The sequence below is a fragment of the Salvia splendens genome, chromosome 7 (genome assembly GCF_004379255.2).
Source record: "Salvia splendens isolate huo1 chromosome 7, SspV2, whole genome shotgun sequence".
In the NCBI taxonomy this organism is placed as follows: Eukaryota; Viridiplantae; Streptophyta; class Magnoliopsida; order Lamiales; family Lamiaceae; genus Salvia; species Salvia splendens.
In genome coordinates, this window is record NC_056038.1 from 28,107,481 (window position 1) to 28,124,467 (window position 16,987).

At 39.4% G+C, this 16,987-nt stretch overlaps 1 protein-coding gene and 1 pseudogene across 1 annotated transcript; one reads left to right on the top strand and one right to left on the bottom strand.

Annotated features, from left to right (window-relative positions):
* Window positions 1-1,538: 1,538 nt before the first annotated feature.
* Window positions 1,539-3,694, top strand: LOC121742403 (porphobilinogen deaminase, chloroplastic-like). The gene is made up of 5 exons (XM_042135527.1): window positions 1,539-1,852; window positions 2,106-2,511; window positions 2,795-3,001; window positions 3,068-3,245; window positions 3,337-3,694. Exons 1-5 carry the CDS (start codon window positions 1,638-1,640, stop codon window positions 3,447-3,449), a joined length of 1,119 nt encoding a protein of 372 aa, XP_041991461.1. The 5' UTR covers window positions 1,539-1,637; the 3' UTR covers window positions 3,450-3,694.
* Window positions 3,695-4,666: 972 nt separating this feature from the next.
* LOC121742078 lies at window positions 4,667-13,833 on the bottom strand (annotated as a pseudogene).
* Window positions 13,834-16,987: the final 3,154 nt, after the last annotated feature.

Genomic DNA, 16,987 nt, shown 5'->3' on the forward strand with positions numbered 1-16,987 from the left:
CGGCTAGAGGAAGGATTGGCCGAGCCGAATCAAGCCAGGCGGGCTCGGGCTCGGGGGCACCCTCGAACTTCCTAATGTCCATGTACATGACCGCCACAATGGCGGACACTTCCCACATAACGCCTCCCCAATACCAAGCTTATCTTGCCGGAATTGAGTTTATGGCAAGACAACTTGGTATTCCGCCTCCAGGTGGCTTCAGTGCACCTCCATCACCTTCGGATGATTCGCCGGCGGAGTAGTTTTTTTTTATTTTCTATTAAATTATATTTTAAATTATGTAATTTTTATTTTTTTAGGATTTTAATTATGTGTTTTTTTAATTTTTGAATTTTAAGTTGTATTTTTATTTTATGTTGTAATTTTATTTTATTTAATGAAGTGTGTTTTTATTAATTGAATTTGGTTGGAAATAAAAATAAAAATGAAATTGAATGAATAGTAATTTAAGAGACGGTTAAGGGACGGATAAGAGATGGAGTAAAAAAGCACAGTGGAGCCCATGAATAGTAATTTAAGTGACGGTACAGCGTTGCAGATGGCCTAAAGATTCAAATGTAGAATCAAATTAAACATCGTGAATCTAAATTTGGGTGCTATTATGATTTCACATGAATATAATTTTAAAACAAGAAAATCTGAAATGAGAATTAATTCCACGGTGTAAAAGCGACAAGTGACGTGGCAGCACATCTATATATAAGAGCATCCGCAATGGCGGACTTCGACGCGGAATTCCCACGGACGTGGCGGACGTCTGCCATTAGGCCACAACGCGCGGATACGGAATTCGGAAGAGGACGTCGTAAGTCCGCGACCTTCCGCGGAATTCCGCGCGAAATTCCGTCCTGACGTCCACCATTGCGTGGACTGTCACGGATTTCCGCACGGAATTCCGACCTTTGCATTAATTTTTCTTTATTTTCTATGAATACATCCCGTTGAACTTCATTTTATCCCGGCCATGGGCGAATCTAGCCTATTAGGTGGTGGGGCAAATGCCCCTCCTCAATTCTTGCTTGCCTTTATAAATTTGTTATACATTTTTAAATATATGTTAAAAATTGTACTTATTGCCCCTGCTCAAATATAAATTTTTTTCCTATATATATCATTTTGCCCCTCTTGCAATAAAATCCTGGATACGCCCCTGATCCCGGCGGCGAGGAATCCGTGGAGTGAGGAGCCGGTTTTTATTTTAAAAATAATGTACTTTTTTAAAATTAATTATGTTTTTTTAAATAACGTGTATTCGTTTTCTCCGTATTCGCGTCGAAATTTTAATTCTGTAAATTCTTTACTTCCGGAAATTGGTTAATTTGTTAATTATTTTTTTTATGTGGGAATTCCGTCGGGAATTCCGCAGAAGAATTCCGCCACTGTGCAAAGGGAATTCCGTATGACGTGGCAGGGTAGTGAGAAGTCCTTATGACGTGACAGTGAGAATTCCGCGGGGAATTCTGCCGGGACATCTGCACCACCGTCCCTAACTACTAGTACTATTGACTTGGAGATCGGATAACTGTAAACCAAAATCTTTTACCTTCAGCTTAAAAAGATAACGAAAAAAGAGAAACAAAACTCCAAACAGATTTCCTTTCAACGCTATCCATTTTCATATCTCCATTCCTTCATCAATGGAGGTAGCATTACCGACTCTAAATCCACCTCAATGTAGGCCTCTTTCCGCTAATTTCGCCGCCTGCTCTGTTTCAGCTCTCGCCTTTTCTCCCTCGATCACTCGGAAATCTTCGCCTGCTCGAGGTAGGACTTGGCTTATTAGGGCTTCCCTTGCTGTCGAGCAGCTGGCCGAGAGTAAAGCTGCCGTGATCAGAATCGGAACTAGGGGGAGGTAATGTTGATCCTTGATTTTTGTTCTAATGGATGATGTTGCATTTCGTTTGGGTAGAATTATTGGTTTTGGTTCCCAAAATAGAGTATGTAATGTTTGAATTTGTGCTTTTATTACTTTAGCGATTTGCTTGGTTGTTGGTTGATAATTCATTAGTTGGATTAATGTGCACAAATCATTGATTAGTTTCTCTCTTTGGTATTCAATTCATTACTGAATGGCTTGATTGATCTTAATACTCTTGGTAGGACAGTCCACTCGCCCTCGCTCAAGCTTACGAAACTCGAGATAAACTGATTAGGTCGAATCCTCAGTTAGCTGAAACGGGAGCAATTCAAATTGTGGTCATCAAGACAACAGGGGACAAAATTCTGACTCAGCCTCTTGCAGATATCGGTGGAAAGGGTTTATTCACTAAGGAGATTGATGAGGCGCTCATTAACAGCGATATCGACATAGCTGTCCACTCGATGAAAGATGTTCCAACGTATCTTCCCCAAAATACAATGATACCTTGCAATCTCCCGAGGGAGGATGTCCGGGATGCTTTTATCTGCTTGACCGCAGCCTCTCTGGCTGAGCTTCCTGTAGGAAGCACTGTAGGCACAGCTTCGTTGAGAAGGAAGTCACAACTTCTCAACAGGTATCCATCACTTCAGGTGAGTGTGTTCACTTGTTTCTGCTTTCTTTTGTAGTATGATATATGATGTATCCATGTGTTTGCATTTTAGTGTCATCCCATTTTAGCTTCATGCGTAGATGTACCTATATGATTTATTGACTTAAAAGATATCGATCGCGAAATCTCATCTATTCCATTAATACATATTTCGGAGCTGCAACTGAAAGTAAAATCATACAAACTAGGCACAAATCGTGATTTTTCCCATGCTTGATTTATGTTTCTGTAGTGCAGTCATTGCGCGTCTTTTGTCTGTGTAGGTACTGGAGAATTTTCGAGGTAATGTACAGACAAGGTTGAAAAAATTAAATGAAGGAGTAGTCCAAGCAACATTATTGGCATTGGCTGGATTGAAGCGCCTAAACATGACAGAAAATGTCACTTCTGTTCTATCCATTGATGATATGCTCCCTGCTGTAGCTCAAGGGGCTATAGGAATTGCATGTAGAAGTGATGATGAAAAGATGGTATGCCCTCTTGAGCTGTTATCAATATTTGAAAATGCTCATCTAATTGAAGCATTTTGTATTCAGGCCACTTATTTGGCAGCCTTGAATCATGAGGATACCAGATTAGCAGTTGCATGTGAGAGGGCGTTCCTGGAGAAATTGGATGGATCGTGCCGTACTCCAATAGCTGGATATGCCTGTCGTGATGAGGATGGAAACTGTCTATTCAGAGGACTGGTGGCATCTCCTGATGGAATCCAAGGTAGTTGAAAAATGTTGAAAATTTACTCAAAACGGCCGTGTTATTATTCTCGAGGGGCATTTGACATATCCGTATTCTGTTACAAATGCAGTACTTGAAACCTCTAGAAGTGGCCCTTATGCTTTTGATGATATGGTTAAGATGGGAAAAGATGCCGGTGAGGAGCTTCTATCTCGAGCTGGTCCTAATTTCTTTGACCGATGAGTAGTCAAATGTTGAGAGAGAGAGAGAAGAGAACCGGAGTCACGTTTTTCCATTTCTGGTTAGCACCTAGACACTAGTAAAGATTGCGTTTGGTTGTAGTGTTGTACTATGGATAGCATCTTGTTAATCTTGTTGGAATTTTTGGCTAAAAGTCCATTTGATATACCGTTGGAATTTTTGTAGAATATTCATGTTATTGAAAAGTATGATCTCATGTGTGGCCAGTTTGCCCTTGGGAAATTAAATTTAGTGTACCAATAATATTTGATCATGTAAAAGACAAAGTATTTTACTTACTCCTTTTACCCAACTAACTAAGATGCTGTTGGCAATTGAAAGTAAAAATATAACATATAACTGTCCCACATCGGTGTCAAGAGAAAATTGAAACTAGTATATAAGTCTCATGGGCCCCTCCTCCACTGTCCCACATCGGTGTCAAGAGAAAACTGAAACTAGTATATAAGTCTCATGGGCCCCTCCTCCTATAACCAATTGGTTTTAGGATGGAACCCACGGATTTCTATCATGGTATCAGAGCGGGTCGCCGACTGTGGGTCAAATTTAACTGACCCAGCAGTATATCTGGGCCGAAACCGAAAAAATGACTGACCCAGCAGTATATCTGGACTTAAAAATTTGGGCCAAGTGGTCCAACCGATCGAAAAAAATTGGGCCGATTGTCCAATCGATTAGAAAAAAGTCCAACCCCTCCAAGGTTCACCTTGAAGGGTTTGAGGGAGGGTGTTGGCAATTGAAAGTAAAAATATAACATATAACTGTCCCACATCGGTGTCAAGAGAAAATTGAAACTAGTATATAAGTCTCATGGGCCCCTCCTCCACTGTCCCACATCGGTGTCAAGAGAAAACTGAAACTAGTATATAAGTCTCATGGGCCCCTCCTCCTATAACCAATTGGTTTTAGGATGGAACCCACGGATTTCTATCAGATGCCACACTTTCCTTTTCAATTTGTCTCAACCAAAACAACACATTTGTATTTTTGATAACTTTACTTACTTTTTTAAAGCCGGATTCCTATTCAACTAGGTCTAGGTTTAATACTATTACAACATCACAAACTTCTAACCCGTATTAGCAAGCAGTGAAATAACTTGTACTATTACACCTATATCTGTACTAATCATGTCTACTAAACGCTGGAACTTAAATCACACTGAGTTTGAGCACAGGAAAATCAGATTAGAGGCAAAATTAGAAAATAATACTATCACGTAACAGAAAATACTCAGCATAATCCAGAAGTAACTTGTTCATCACAGTACATTATAAAAAAGAGTAACTGAAAAAAAAATGCTGTAACACCAAAATTAGGTGACGGTGCCACTGAACTGACAAAATTGATCGGTAACTCACAGCCTGTCCTCGAACTCAGAAAGAGGTGTCATGTTCTCCTTCAAACCCTTCCTCTTGCGAATATCAGTAACAAGCTGGTTCAAGAGGATCAGAAGCCATCATCTCCCAGTGATCAAACACGCACTGTGGGAATGCCTGACCAGAGGTTGCAGCTCTCAGAGTACTTGAGAAACCAAAGGACTCAATAACCGGAAGATAAGCCTTGATGTTGTAGAGAGGGGTGCCCGGCCTCTGCATTTCCTCAAACACATGACCACGCTTCTGATTCAGCACACTGTAAATACCACCAACGGCTTGCTCCGGTGCCTGGATCTCCACACGGTAGACAGGCTCCAAAAGGCGAGGCTTTGCTGTGATCTGGGAGGCATAGATAACCCTCCTCGCACACCTCGAAGCAAATGCCTCTCATGTTTTCTTCAGCCAATGCACCTTCCTTGGAGGCCCACTGGAAACCAGCAACAACAGAGTCCTTGATTTCATTCAAGTACTGGACTCCCTTGCACATATCAACAACCATGTTGGGACCAGTAGTTTCAGGACCAAAGCACCAAATTTTCTTAGCAAGTTCTTTGTCCCACCCAAACTCCTCTGCCAAGATCTTTGACCGAATCTTGGGATCATCCCTTGGACCAATTCGCCCATCATCAATGGCCTCAGCCAAACCCTCTTCCATCAGTCTGGCTTCCATGTACAGCCGGTTGTGCTTGTTAGCTGATTTGCTCATAACTGTACGGCAAGACCTCTCCAGGACCGTCTCACAGAAGGAAACAACAGGATCGGATTTAATAATTTCAGCACCACCCATAAAATCATCCTGCAAGTCCTTCAAACAGATCTCAAGGTGCAGTTCACCAGCACCAGCAACAATATGCTCACCAGACTCCTCAATAGTACAGACAACCATAGGGTCAGATTAGGCAAAACACTTCAACCCTTCAACGAGCTTTGGTAGGTCAGATGCAACCTTGCACTGCACGGAAACACGAACAACAGGTGAGACAGAGAACTTCATGGCTTTGATTGGATGAGCATCAACTTCCTTCTCGTTTGTTAGGGTAGCATTCTTGGTAATGAATTGATCAAGCCCGACCAAAGCAACTGTGTTACCACAAGGAACATGTTCCACTGTTTCCTGCTTCTTACCCATCCAGATGACAGTTCTGTGAACGCTCTTGGTGTACAAGTCCTTTTTCTCACGAGGAATATAGTTCGGGTCCATGATTCAGACTATCAAACCCGTAGAAACTTTTCCAGCAAACACACGGCCAAAAGCAAAGAACCTACCTTTGTCAGAGGCAGGAATCATCTTAGACACGTACAGCATGAGAGGACCGTTAGGATCACAGTTCCTGATGGCAGTAGCATACTGATCATCCAGAGGTCCCTCATACAGGTTCTCAACACGATACTTTTGAGCAGTAGCCGGTGAGGGGAGATGGAATATCATCATCTCCAAGACAGCAGAGCTAGCAGGAAGCCATGTTTGCATAACACGCTTCATCAAAGCTTTACCCATCAAATCCTTCTCCTCAGACTTCATCACTATGCCAAGCTTCTACTAGTTGAATTTCAAATTTGTTTATGCACACCATGTTAAAAAAATTCAGGAGCTATAAACTACACTACATCCACAAATTCAACATTAGAAAATCAACCAAATTATCTTCTACTAGTTGATTATACATTGGACCATGAGTTCTATATACTAACCCCTGCAACCTCAACATCATTTATGCAATTGTACTAATATTTAGTTACTCGTTCTATCATACAATTTCAAATTATCAATAATCATATAATCAAAATCGTCACTACTCATTTACATTAACACCCGGTTCATGTATACACAATTTAAAATACATCGCAATTTGAGTATACAAAATGAGAGTCAAAATTTTCAATGTACAACAATGAGATACAATCATTGTGCTAAAAAATCAAGATAACAACGAACTTGTAACGCCCCACTTTTTGAACCCTAATATTTTTTTGCATTTAATGCTTTTAATGTCGTGAAGTCCATGGATTAAATGTCGAGTGGAATTGTTATTTGATAATTTTGTGACCTAGTTTCGAGTTGGAGTTTTGAATGAGTCAACTTCGTTGATTACGTGACGTGACTTTTAGAGTAATTGATGTTTTGTGATATAATTGTTTTTTTCGGGTATTTAGAATTCTTAGCAAGACACGAGAACGTGTTTTATGGGTTGAAATCGCGATAGTGCACTTAAATAATTACTTTCCGTGAGGAATATTTATTTGACTCAGTTCCGTGTTGAATCTGATAAATTAAATAAATAATATAAGTCCAATCTCGTAAAACATAAATTGTGGGCTACACAATTCAAATAAAATAAAAAGGGTCTTTAGCCCAAATAATTTAAATCCTACACTAAATAATTCCAAGAAAAATAAAGGATCCTAGTGTTGATCTCTTCTCCCTCTACCGTGATTTTCTTCTCCCAATCTGCATATAATTTTACAACTTTTGAAATCAGTCAAAGGCAACAATAAATCCCCAATTTGATTGTGAAATAAATTGCTCTTTTTACACCCTCTCCTCACGCTCCTACCGTTTCTCCCACTCCTCAATCTGCTCCAAAAATAACCATGCATCATCCTTTAATCTCATTTATTATGAGAATCAATTACCACAATCACTCCTGCAAGACACGTTATTTCATCCCTAATCTTATTGTCTTTTCTACCGCCTCTCACACTCTTACTCTTACTCAAATATCAAGAACTCTCAAACTCTGCAATCCACTGTTAGAAATAGTGGGAAGAAATTCCCAAGCCGTGTACAGGCGGTACTCTAACTAATACAATCGAAAGAAAACTTGCAACAAAAAGATGAATGAAAATTACAACGGAAATAAAGCAAACCAAATTTATAAGTCGAGTTGAGGAAAGCCCTCTTTCCGCAAGACAAATTACGCCCCGGCTAGTGCTCACGGAATGGCTTATTGCCCCCAAAGATAAAACGACTTCCTCCTAGCGTGTAGAAGCACCTCAAACCCGCTAGGCACCGGCGAACTTGATGGAGTTCCGAGAATCGAGCTAGACAATGCTCCTATATGTGAACTAGGATGTAGAGAGCTAGAGAAGAGAGAATGCTTGTTGTGGTGTTGGTGTATTTCTCATCTCTCAAAACCACCTATTTATAGGATAGAAGAGACACTTCAAAAGTCTTAGCATTAAGGATCCCATAAACCACATGGAGGTTACCTTAAGTTGAAAAGTCAAAAGACTTAAGAAAATGAAAGGCTTTGAGACCCTTCCAATTTCTCACATTTTCCACATGATTCCAACAATCCCCCACATTGGTTAGAGCACTGCAAGCTCAAACCAACACAAGACGTGTATGCATGCATGCAGACTTTTTCCTCAATTCTCGAGAAACAATATTGCATTTGGAATAGTAGCTTGGGGCTTTGAACTTTCCATAGTCAACACTATCGGGCATACCGGCGGCCTGGTGGACGTGATGCCTTGAACCATTCCTCCTTGGTGTATACCGAGACAATAATATTGACACAATATTATTTACAAACTCTTCAGTTCTCACGTTTGTGTCCTTTACTGGCCATGGAACACCACATTGGATTCATAAGTGATTCACATGTTGAAGCGGCCCACACTTCTTCACTTACATAGGTGATTCTTTTCTAGGTATCCTGCAATACCCACCTCCTCGAGGTTTCTAAGAATCATTAAAAGTCAAAACTTAGCCTCTTACCACATGCAGGTTACAACACTCAATGCTTTCTAAAGAATGGGCGAAGATTAAAAATCTTCTGAGTGTTACAACTATATTCATATAGCTTCATTTTCCCATTGAACCAAGCCCATAGGATCTCCAATCGTATGGTTGGGTTACCACTATAATCATCTTTTAAGATGTGGTTTTCAGTCTCATTCCTTTTAGCAATTTATGCATTTGATCACGGTTTAAACCTTTTGTTAACGGATCCGCTAAGTTATCAACTGACCTTACATAGTCAATTGTGATAACACCACTTGTGATCAATTGTCTGACGGTATTATGTCGCCGACGAATATGTCGAGACTTACCGTTGTATAAGCCACTATGTGCTCTCCCTATAGCTGTTTGGCTATCACAGTATATCACTACTGTCGGCACTGGCTTCTTCCAACGTGGAATACATTCTAGGAAATTTCTGAGCCACTCGGCTTCTTCCCCTGCTTTATCCAATGCGATAAACTCAGATTCCATGGTGACACGAGCTATACACGTTTGTTTCGTCGACTTCCACGAAACAGCACCACCCCCCACAGTGAACACATAACCACTCGGCGAGAACGAGTCTTTTGAATCAGAGATCCAATTTGCATCACAGTACCCTTCAAGTACTTGAGGATATCTTGTGTACTGCAGCTCAAAGTTAAGAGTATACTTCAAGTATCTCAAAACCCTACGCAGAGCTTTCCAATGTTCCTTGCTTGGGTTGCTCGTAAATCGGCTCAGCTTATTCACCGTACACGTAAGATCTGGTCGGGTGCAGTTTGTGATAAACATCAAACTCCCTATAATCTTTGCATATTCTTCTTGAGCTATAGGCTCACCCGTGTGCTTACTCAAATGCACGTTGGGTTCCAATGGAGTCTTAGCTGGCTCACAATCGAACGAGTGAAATTTCTTTAGCACTTTCTCAATATAATGAGATTGTGTCAGAGCAATTCCCTCATGATTCCTTTTAATTTTGATTACGAGAATCACATCAGCTAAACATATATCTTTCATGTCGAAATTTCTCTTCAACATATTTTTGGTTTCGTTGATAATGACACTATTGCTACCCGTAATCAACATATCATCTACATAAAGACACACAATAACAAAATCGTTATCTGTGTTCTTAATGTAAACACACTTATCGCACTCATTGATAGTGAATCCATTTCCCAACATCACGTTGTCAAATTTTAAATGCCATTGTAATGGTGCTTGCTTCAACCCATATAATGACTTTACCAGTTTGCATACTTTACGCTCTTGCCCAAGCACAACAAATCCTTCGGGTTGTTCCATATATATTTCTTCTTCCAGATCACCATTCAGAAACGCAGTTTTTACATCCATTTGGTGAATATCGAGATTGTGCAAAGCAGCAATCGCAAGAAGCACCCGAATGGAAGTGATTCTCGTAGCAGGTGAATAGGTATCAAAAAAGTCATGCCCTTCTTTCTGCTTAAAGCCTTGGACAACTAGGCGAGCTTTGTACTTATCTATAGTACTATCGGGCTTATATTTCCTTTTCAGAATCCACTTGCACCCTAAAGCCTTACAGCCTTCAGGCAAGTCTACTAACACCCAAGTGTTATTTCTCATGATGGATTCAATTTCACTATTGATAGCTTCTTGCCACCACGCTGCGTCTGGGCCAGACAGAGCTTCCGCCAATGACTTTGGTTCGTCATCCAACATAAAAGTTATGAAGTCGGGACCAAATGTTTTAGCAACTTTAACTCTTTTACCACGTCTTGGTTCAACATCCTCAAGACTTGACCTCGTCCTTTTTGGAGGATTAGAACTAGTGGATTCATCCATCATTCTTTCACTAGAACGATCATCTTGCCTCTAGCAAGGGTAAACATTCTCAAAGAATATAGCATTCCTTGACTCAATCGTTGTTCCTTCAGCCACGCCAAGCACAGCTGATCTATGGACTAGGAAACGATAGGCACTACTATTAAGTGCATGTCCAATAAAGATGCAATCGACTGTTTTAGGACCTATTGCAACTTGTTTCGGAGGTGGTACTTCTACCTTCGCTAAACACCCCCACACTTTGAGGTATGAATACGAAGGTTTCTTCCCTTTCCACAACTCATAAGGAGTCACATCCCTATTTTTTTAGTGGAATTTTGTTCAGGATATGATTCGCTGTTAACACAGCCTCCCCCCACATGTTCTGGGGTAATCCTGAATTAATCAACAAGGCATTCATCATCTCTTTTAGTGTTCGATTTTTGCGTTCAGCAACACCATTTGATTGAGGAGAATATGGAGCTGTGGTTTGGTGAATTATACCACTTGCATGACATAATTCTGCAAACGGAGCTACATACTCACCACCTCTATCACTTCGAACACACTTAATTCGACAATTAAGTTGATTTTCAGCTTCATTTTTGAAGTCTTTAAACGCTTCAATTGTCTCATCTTTACTTCTTAATAAGTAAAGGTAACAATACCTTGTGCAATCATCTATAAATGTGATGAAGTATTTTTTACCACCTCTTGTTTGCACAAATTTTAAATCACATACGTCTGTATGGATCAATTCAAGAGGTTTTGTGCTTCGCTCTACCGAATGGAACGACAGTTTAGCCATTTTGGCTTCAACACACACTTCACATCTTTCTTGTGAGTTAAACTTATCTACTTTTAGTAAATTAAGATTTACTAATCTTTTTATAGCATTTAGATTTACATGTCCCAATCTATTATGCCATAAATCAGAGCTCTCAAGCAAATAAGAGGACGTGTCATATTCCTTATTGCTTATTCCTTTTCCACGGTGAATGACCGTAACATTCAGCTCAAAAAGTCCATTTACTAGGTGGCCTTCACCTATGAACTTTCCATATTTGGTCAATAAAACCTTTTCACACTCAAATTCTAGTGAAAATCCATGATTTACTAGAAGTGAGTCTGACACCAAATTATTTCGGATGTCTAGGACATGCAGTACATCCTTAAGGGTAAGAACTTTTCCAGATCCTAATTTTAGGAACACATTACCCACACCAACCACCTTAGAAGAGGCTTGGTTTCCCATACGTACTTTTCTACCTCCAACAGATTTGTAGGTAGAAAAAACGCTTCTCTCGGAGCACACATGACATGTGGCACCCGTATCAACAAACCATTCATTTGGATTGTTACCATGGTTCACGTCGGAGACCATTGCGACCACCTTGTGATCATTGTTGTTTATAACAACTCGTTCAAATAATTTGCACAATATCGTCTCCAACAATAAGTACACAATTATATCGAACCATATGTGCATTGGTATATTCAACACCACAAGCATCCCAATTACTACTACCAAGTCTAAATTGGTCTTGCTTATCAACTGACAAACGATAAACACAATTCTCAAGAGAATTGATCTCAGGGAATTAACCATTTCGTAGCCCATGAATATTGCGACAGTTCGTTTCTTCATTCCAGCTTTGGTGCTCATGTTTCCTCCAACTTCAATTGGTATAACCCTGTCTTAGAAGAGTACACTAATTTGTCTTGCGATTGTTAGAAATAGTGGGAAGAAATTCCCAAGCCGTGTACAGGCGGTACTCTAACTAATACAATCGAAAGAAAACTTGCAACAAAAAGATGAATGAAAATTACAACGGAAATAAAGCAAACCAAATTTATAAGTCGAGTCGAGGAAAGCCCTCTTTCCGCAAGACAAATTACGCCCCGGCTAGTGCTCACGGAATGGCTTATTGCCCCCAAAGATAAAACGACTTCCTCCTAGCGTGTAGAAGCACCTCAAACCCGCTAGGCACCGGCGAACTTGATGGAGTTCCGAGAATCGAGCTAGACAATGCTCCTATATGTGAACTAGGATGTAGAGAGCTAGAGAAGAGAGAATGCTTGTTGTGGTGTTGGTGTATTTCTCATCTCTCAAACCCACCTATTTATAGGATAGGAGAGACCACTTCAAAAGTCTTGGCATTAAGGATCCCATAAACCACATGGAGGTTACCTTAAGTTGAAAAGCCAAAAGACTTAAGAAAATGAAAGGCTTTGAGACCCTTCCAATTTCTCACATTTTCCACATGATTCCAACATCCACTCTCAAGAACGAGGCTGACCCCTCCTAAATTCGCATTCAAATTCGATTAAGGTATTCCCTAACCATGTCTGTCATCTCAAGCTCCTGTTTTTTTTCAATCAACTTATGGAATTCTATGGAACAGAGAGGAGGCATAGAGTTAAGCAGTTAGAGCATCTCCAATGGCGGACGTCCGGTCAGACGTGCACGACGGGCGACCGGGACGTCCGCCATTATGACAGGGGAGGTCGGATACGGACGTTCCGTGAGGACGTCGGGTGTCCTCGGACGTCGGCGCGACGGGCGGGCGGACGTCCGCCATTGTGGCGTAGGTCGGACGTCCGATTTTTAAATTTTTTTTAAACTCTATATATACGGCTCGTTGAAGTTGTTAATTTTTCCCGTTCGTATTCGTGTATGTTTTTTCAAATCATGTATGTTTTTTTTAAATGAAGTTGTTAATTTTTCCCGTTCGTATTCGTGTTGAAATTTTATTTCCGTAAACGTAAATTGTTTTATTTATGAATTTGTGATTTTTTTTATTGCGTGAAGTCCTAGTGGGAAGGGCGATGGGAAGGGCGGATTGTGAAGGGGATGTCCTAGTGACGTGGCAGTGGGATGGGAAGTCCTAGTGACGTGGCGAGAGGTGTTTTCGGGATGTCCTAGTGGATGTCCGAGTGGGACATCCGCCCACTGGAGATGCTCTTAGGCTTCAAGCTACACTCACTAAATTCGATCTCCCTTACCCAAGTCCAAGAGGTAAATTTCGATCGTATTCCGTTTCACATACCCCTACTCTTTTTACTCATTCTTGAAATTCCATGACAGAAGCCGACAAGGAGACGCCTCACCCTTTTCTGTAATCTCTGCTCCAAATCCACAGAGGTAATCCTCATATTCTGTTTAATATCCTAATTCCATCCCACTTTCCGTCAAGAGCATGAACATGTAATTTATGCATAATCTGCCTTAGCAAATTCTGTTTGAACATCAATCGAAGCAAACTAAATTAAAGATCGAACTTTTAAATAATCGGAATTAAAACCAAGAACTTATCTGTGGGATTGTTCGGTGTGAGATCGAGAAGCAGCGGCGGGTTCTGCTTTGGGGATCTGATTTGATTCGTTCTTTTCTTTTTTTTTTGCGAGAAAAATCGAGAGAGAGAATTGTTGTTGGAGGAGGAAGAATGTGAAAGAGAGAGTTGGAATTTGGGGTGTAATTGAAGATTTTATGTTGGAATTTGTAAGATCATCCACAATAGCGCCTAGCGCACCGCCTAGCCGAGCGCCGGCGCTAGGCGGTCTATTGCAGCCGCCCAGCGATTTTCGCGAAAAAAAACCGCCTAGCGCTCGGCGGTTCCGTGGCGCTAGGCGATCCGCTAGGCGCTATTGCAGCATCCGGATCGCCTAGCGCACCGCCTGGCGCGAATTTTTAATTTTTTTTTTGTTTCCGAAACACTATATATACGCGACTTGCCCGTCATTTTCATTCGCACCACTTGTATTAACGAGTACAAGTACAATATTATTGATTTTTTTTGTTAGGAGGACTGCACGGCAGTAGTTTTTTTTTGTTAATTATGTAATTTTTTTTAATTAATGTACTTTTTAAATTTTAATAATATTATTGAATTTTCTCGTATATGTATCGTAAATTAAATTGCGTATTTTGTGTGATTGTTAATTATTTGTTTTATATAATTTTGAGTGATGTGACTATTGATGTGACTGGGCTATTTATGATGTGGCTAGGCTATGGCTGAGCTATTTATGATGTGGCAGGAGGATTTTTAGTGTTGATGATGTGGCAGGAGGAGTTTGTGGCTAGGCTATGGTCGGGCTATTCCTATTGTGGATGGCCTATGTTTGAGGTTGGTTTGTTGAAACGGAATGGCAGTGGGTGTACGTGTTTTTAAAATGGGAGTACATATGTCTTTTTGTTTTATTGGATACCTAAGTTTCTAATTGGGAAATATTTAAAATCCTATTAATAAAAATAATAGGCATGCATCTTATTTAATACTTGATTTATTGGGTTGATTTATGTGTTATCTCGCAAGTAAATCGTGATCGTAAGAGAATGAATATAATTTCGAATTAAGCACTCGAGTTGGGCTCTTTTTTAAATAAGGACAATATCCTAACTATTTTATCGATGGAAATGAAATGCAAATTGTTTATCATGACGTATTTTCGTTTTAATGCGCCTATCTGAAATGGCTTTGCCATTTATTATTTAAATCGATTTTGGGTCCTTGTAGGCCGCAAACTAGGGGTGGGTCGATACGAGATATCGTATCGAAAACGTTGTATCGTATATCGTATCGAAAATATCGATATGAAAGAATTTCATATCGTTATCGTATCGAAAATTTCGATATATCGAATTTCGATATGGATAATATCAAAATCGAAATATCGATATCGTATCGAATACCTGTATATCGAAAATTATAATTTCAGAACTTAAAATTCACACAAAAATTAATAAAACTTCAACACAATAAAATTAATAGTGTTCTTATCTCCATAGTCAAAATACAGCACAACCAAGTACAATTAAATGGATTTATATATATTTATAATTTTAAATTTTAATATGTATTGAATTTCAATATGTTTCGATATATACGATATAATATCGTATATTCGATATAAAACGATATATCGAAAATATCGATATATATCGTATATTCGATATAAAACGATATATCGCGATATAAGAAAATGCATATCGTTATCGTATCGAAAACTTATGATACGGTATCGTATCGTATCGAAAATTACGATATATCAAAAATTCGATAATTTTTCGATATTTTTCAATATGATACGAGCGATATATCATTTTTTCAATATTTTTCCCCAGCCCTACCGCAAACCCTACTTGGATTAGTGTACACCTATGGTAGACCGCGTGCCAGTGTATGGGTTGGCCGGTCTAGTGACTTGGTTTGTGGCCACATTCCAAGTCATGCATGAGCAAATATGGTTGACATCTATGGGAAATTGGTCGGCCGACCGTGATTTTGAACGATGGAATATTTTGGTGCCTGAGGCCTTTTTAAAGCTAAAACCCCGATGGTTACTTGAAAATGACATGATAAATATAATATTTTTTTATAACTTGTTTTCGCCATAAGTCCACTGAGTATTTTTATAGTACTCAGCCCTACATGTGTTTTCCTTATGTGCAGGTTGAGCGGCGACGAGCTTGGGGTGGTGTTGAGTCGAACCTTAATTATTGTTGGATTTATTTTGAACTCCGAGGGGCGTCGTGTCTTCATACATGGTGTCACTCTTACTCTTAAATGCTTTCGCTGAGATAATACTATTTTTCGCAAATGATATTTGTGAACCCCTTTTCACTCTTGGATTATAAGTTATGATAATTGTTTGACTTGGGTTTTAAAACCTAAGCATTTATTCTGATTTTTCCTCGTTATTTGAATATTAATTATCTTTGTCAAACTCTTTATCGAAACCCTAGAAAATTATCCTTTCTTAAAGTCCCTTTAGTCGCGACCACCCGCATTTATTAACCCTAAAAAGGGCAGTCGTGACAGAACTTGTTTTACTTCAAAATCGGATATAAGCATATATTTGCACATGAAAATGAGCCATCCTCCATTCCTCCTTTAATCCACATAGTGACGGATCAAGCTTAGGCTAAGCCGCCGCTCCAGTTGGGGCTTTGCCGGAGCTGGACCCAGGTGCACCAAAATTGACAGAAGTGTGATAAAGGTTGTGACTTCGTCTCTTTTGTATTCTGTTGGAGAAGGTGACCTATTGGGCTCAACCAATGTTTTATTACGTTGTTAGGCCATTAACTATTTTGTTATTCTACTGGTGTTATTTATCAGATTTGTGGGCTTAACCCATTTTAAAATTGAGGGTAAAGTTTCCGTTAGCTACATATTCCATAAACTTTTTCAATGCACTTCGCTACATTTTTTAAAACTCGTGCCAAATCAACTGATGACTATTAATAAGGGATGGGGGAGTATTTAATTTTGTATTTATGTTGTTTTTGTATTTTCTACTAACTTATTTTCACGAGACTTCCTATTTTAAAATATTACTCTATCTGTCTCATTTCATAAGACACGCTTGTTTTTCGCTCGTGTTTTGAAAAAATCAATAAATAATTAAAGTAGAGAGAAAATAAAGTAAGATGTCTCATACATATTATTCTCTCATTCACTTTAATTTCTCATACTTTAACTAATTATCATGAAAATTTTCAATATTAAAGTCAAATACCATCATTTGATAACATTTTTCATTCTCTTCTTCATTTTCTAGAATCAATGCATATAATTAACATCACATACTTTTTCAATGTAAGC

Excerpts from the sequence above, each read along its gene's own strand:
- LOC121742403 (XM_042135527.1), top strand. The coding sequence starts at position 1,638 with ATGGAGGTAGCATTACCGACTCTAAATCCACCTCAATGTAGGCCTCTT. Across the intron at positions 1,853-2,105 it reads AGAATCGGAACTAGGGGGAG|TCCACTCGCCCTCGCTCAAG; the intron begins GTAATGTTGATC and ends TTGGTAGGACAG. Across the intron at positions 3,246-3,336 it reads ATCTCCTGATGGAATCCAAG|TACTTGAAACCTCTAGAAGT; the intron begins GTAGTTGAAAAA and ends TTACAAATGCAG.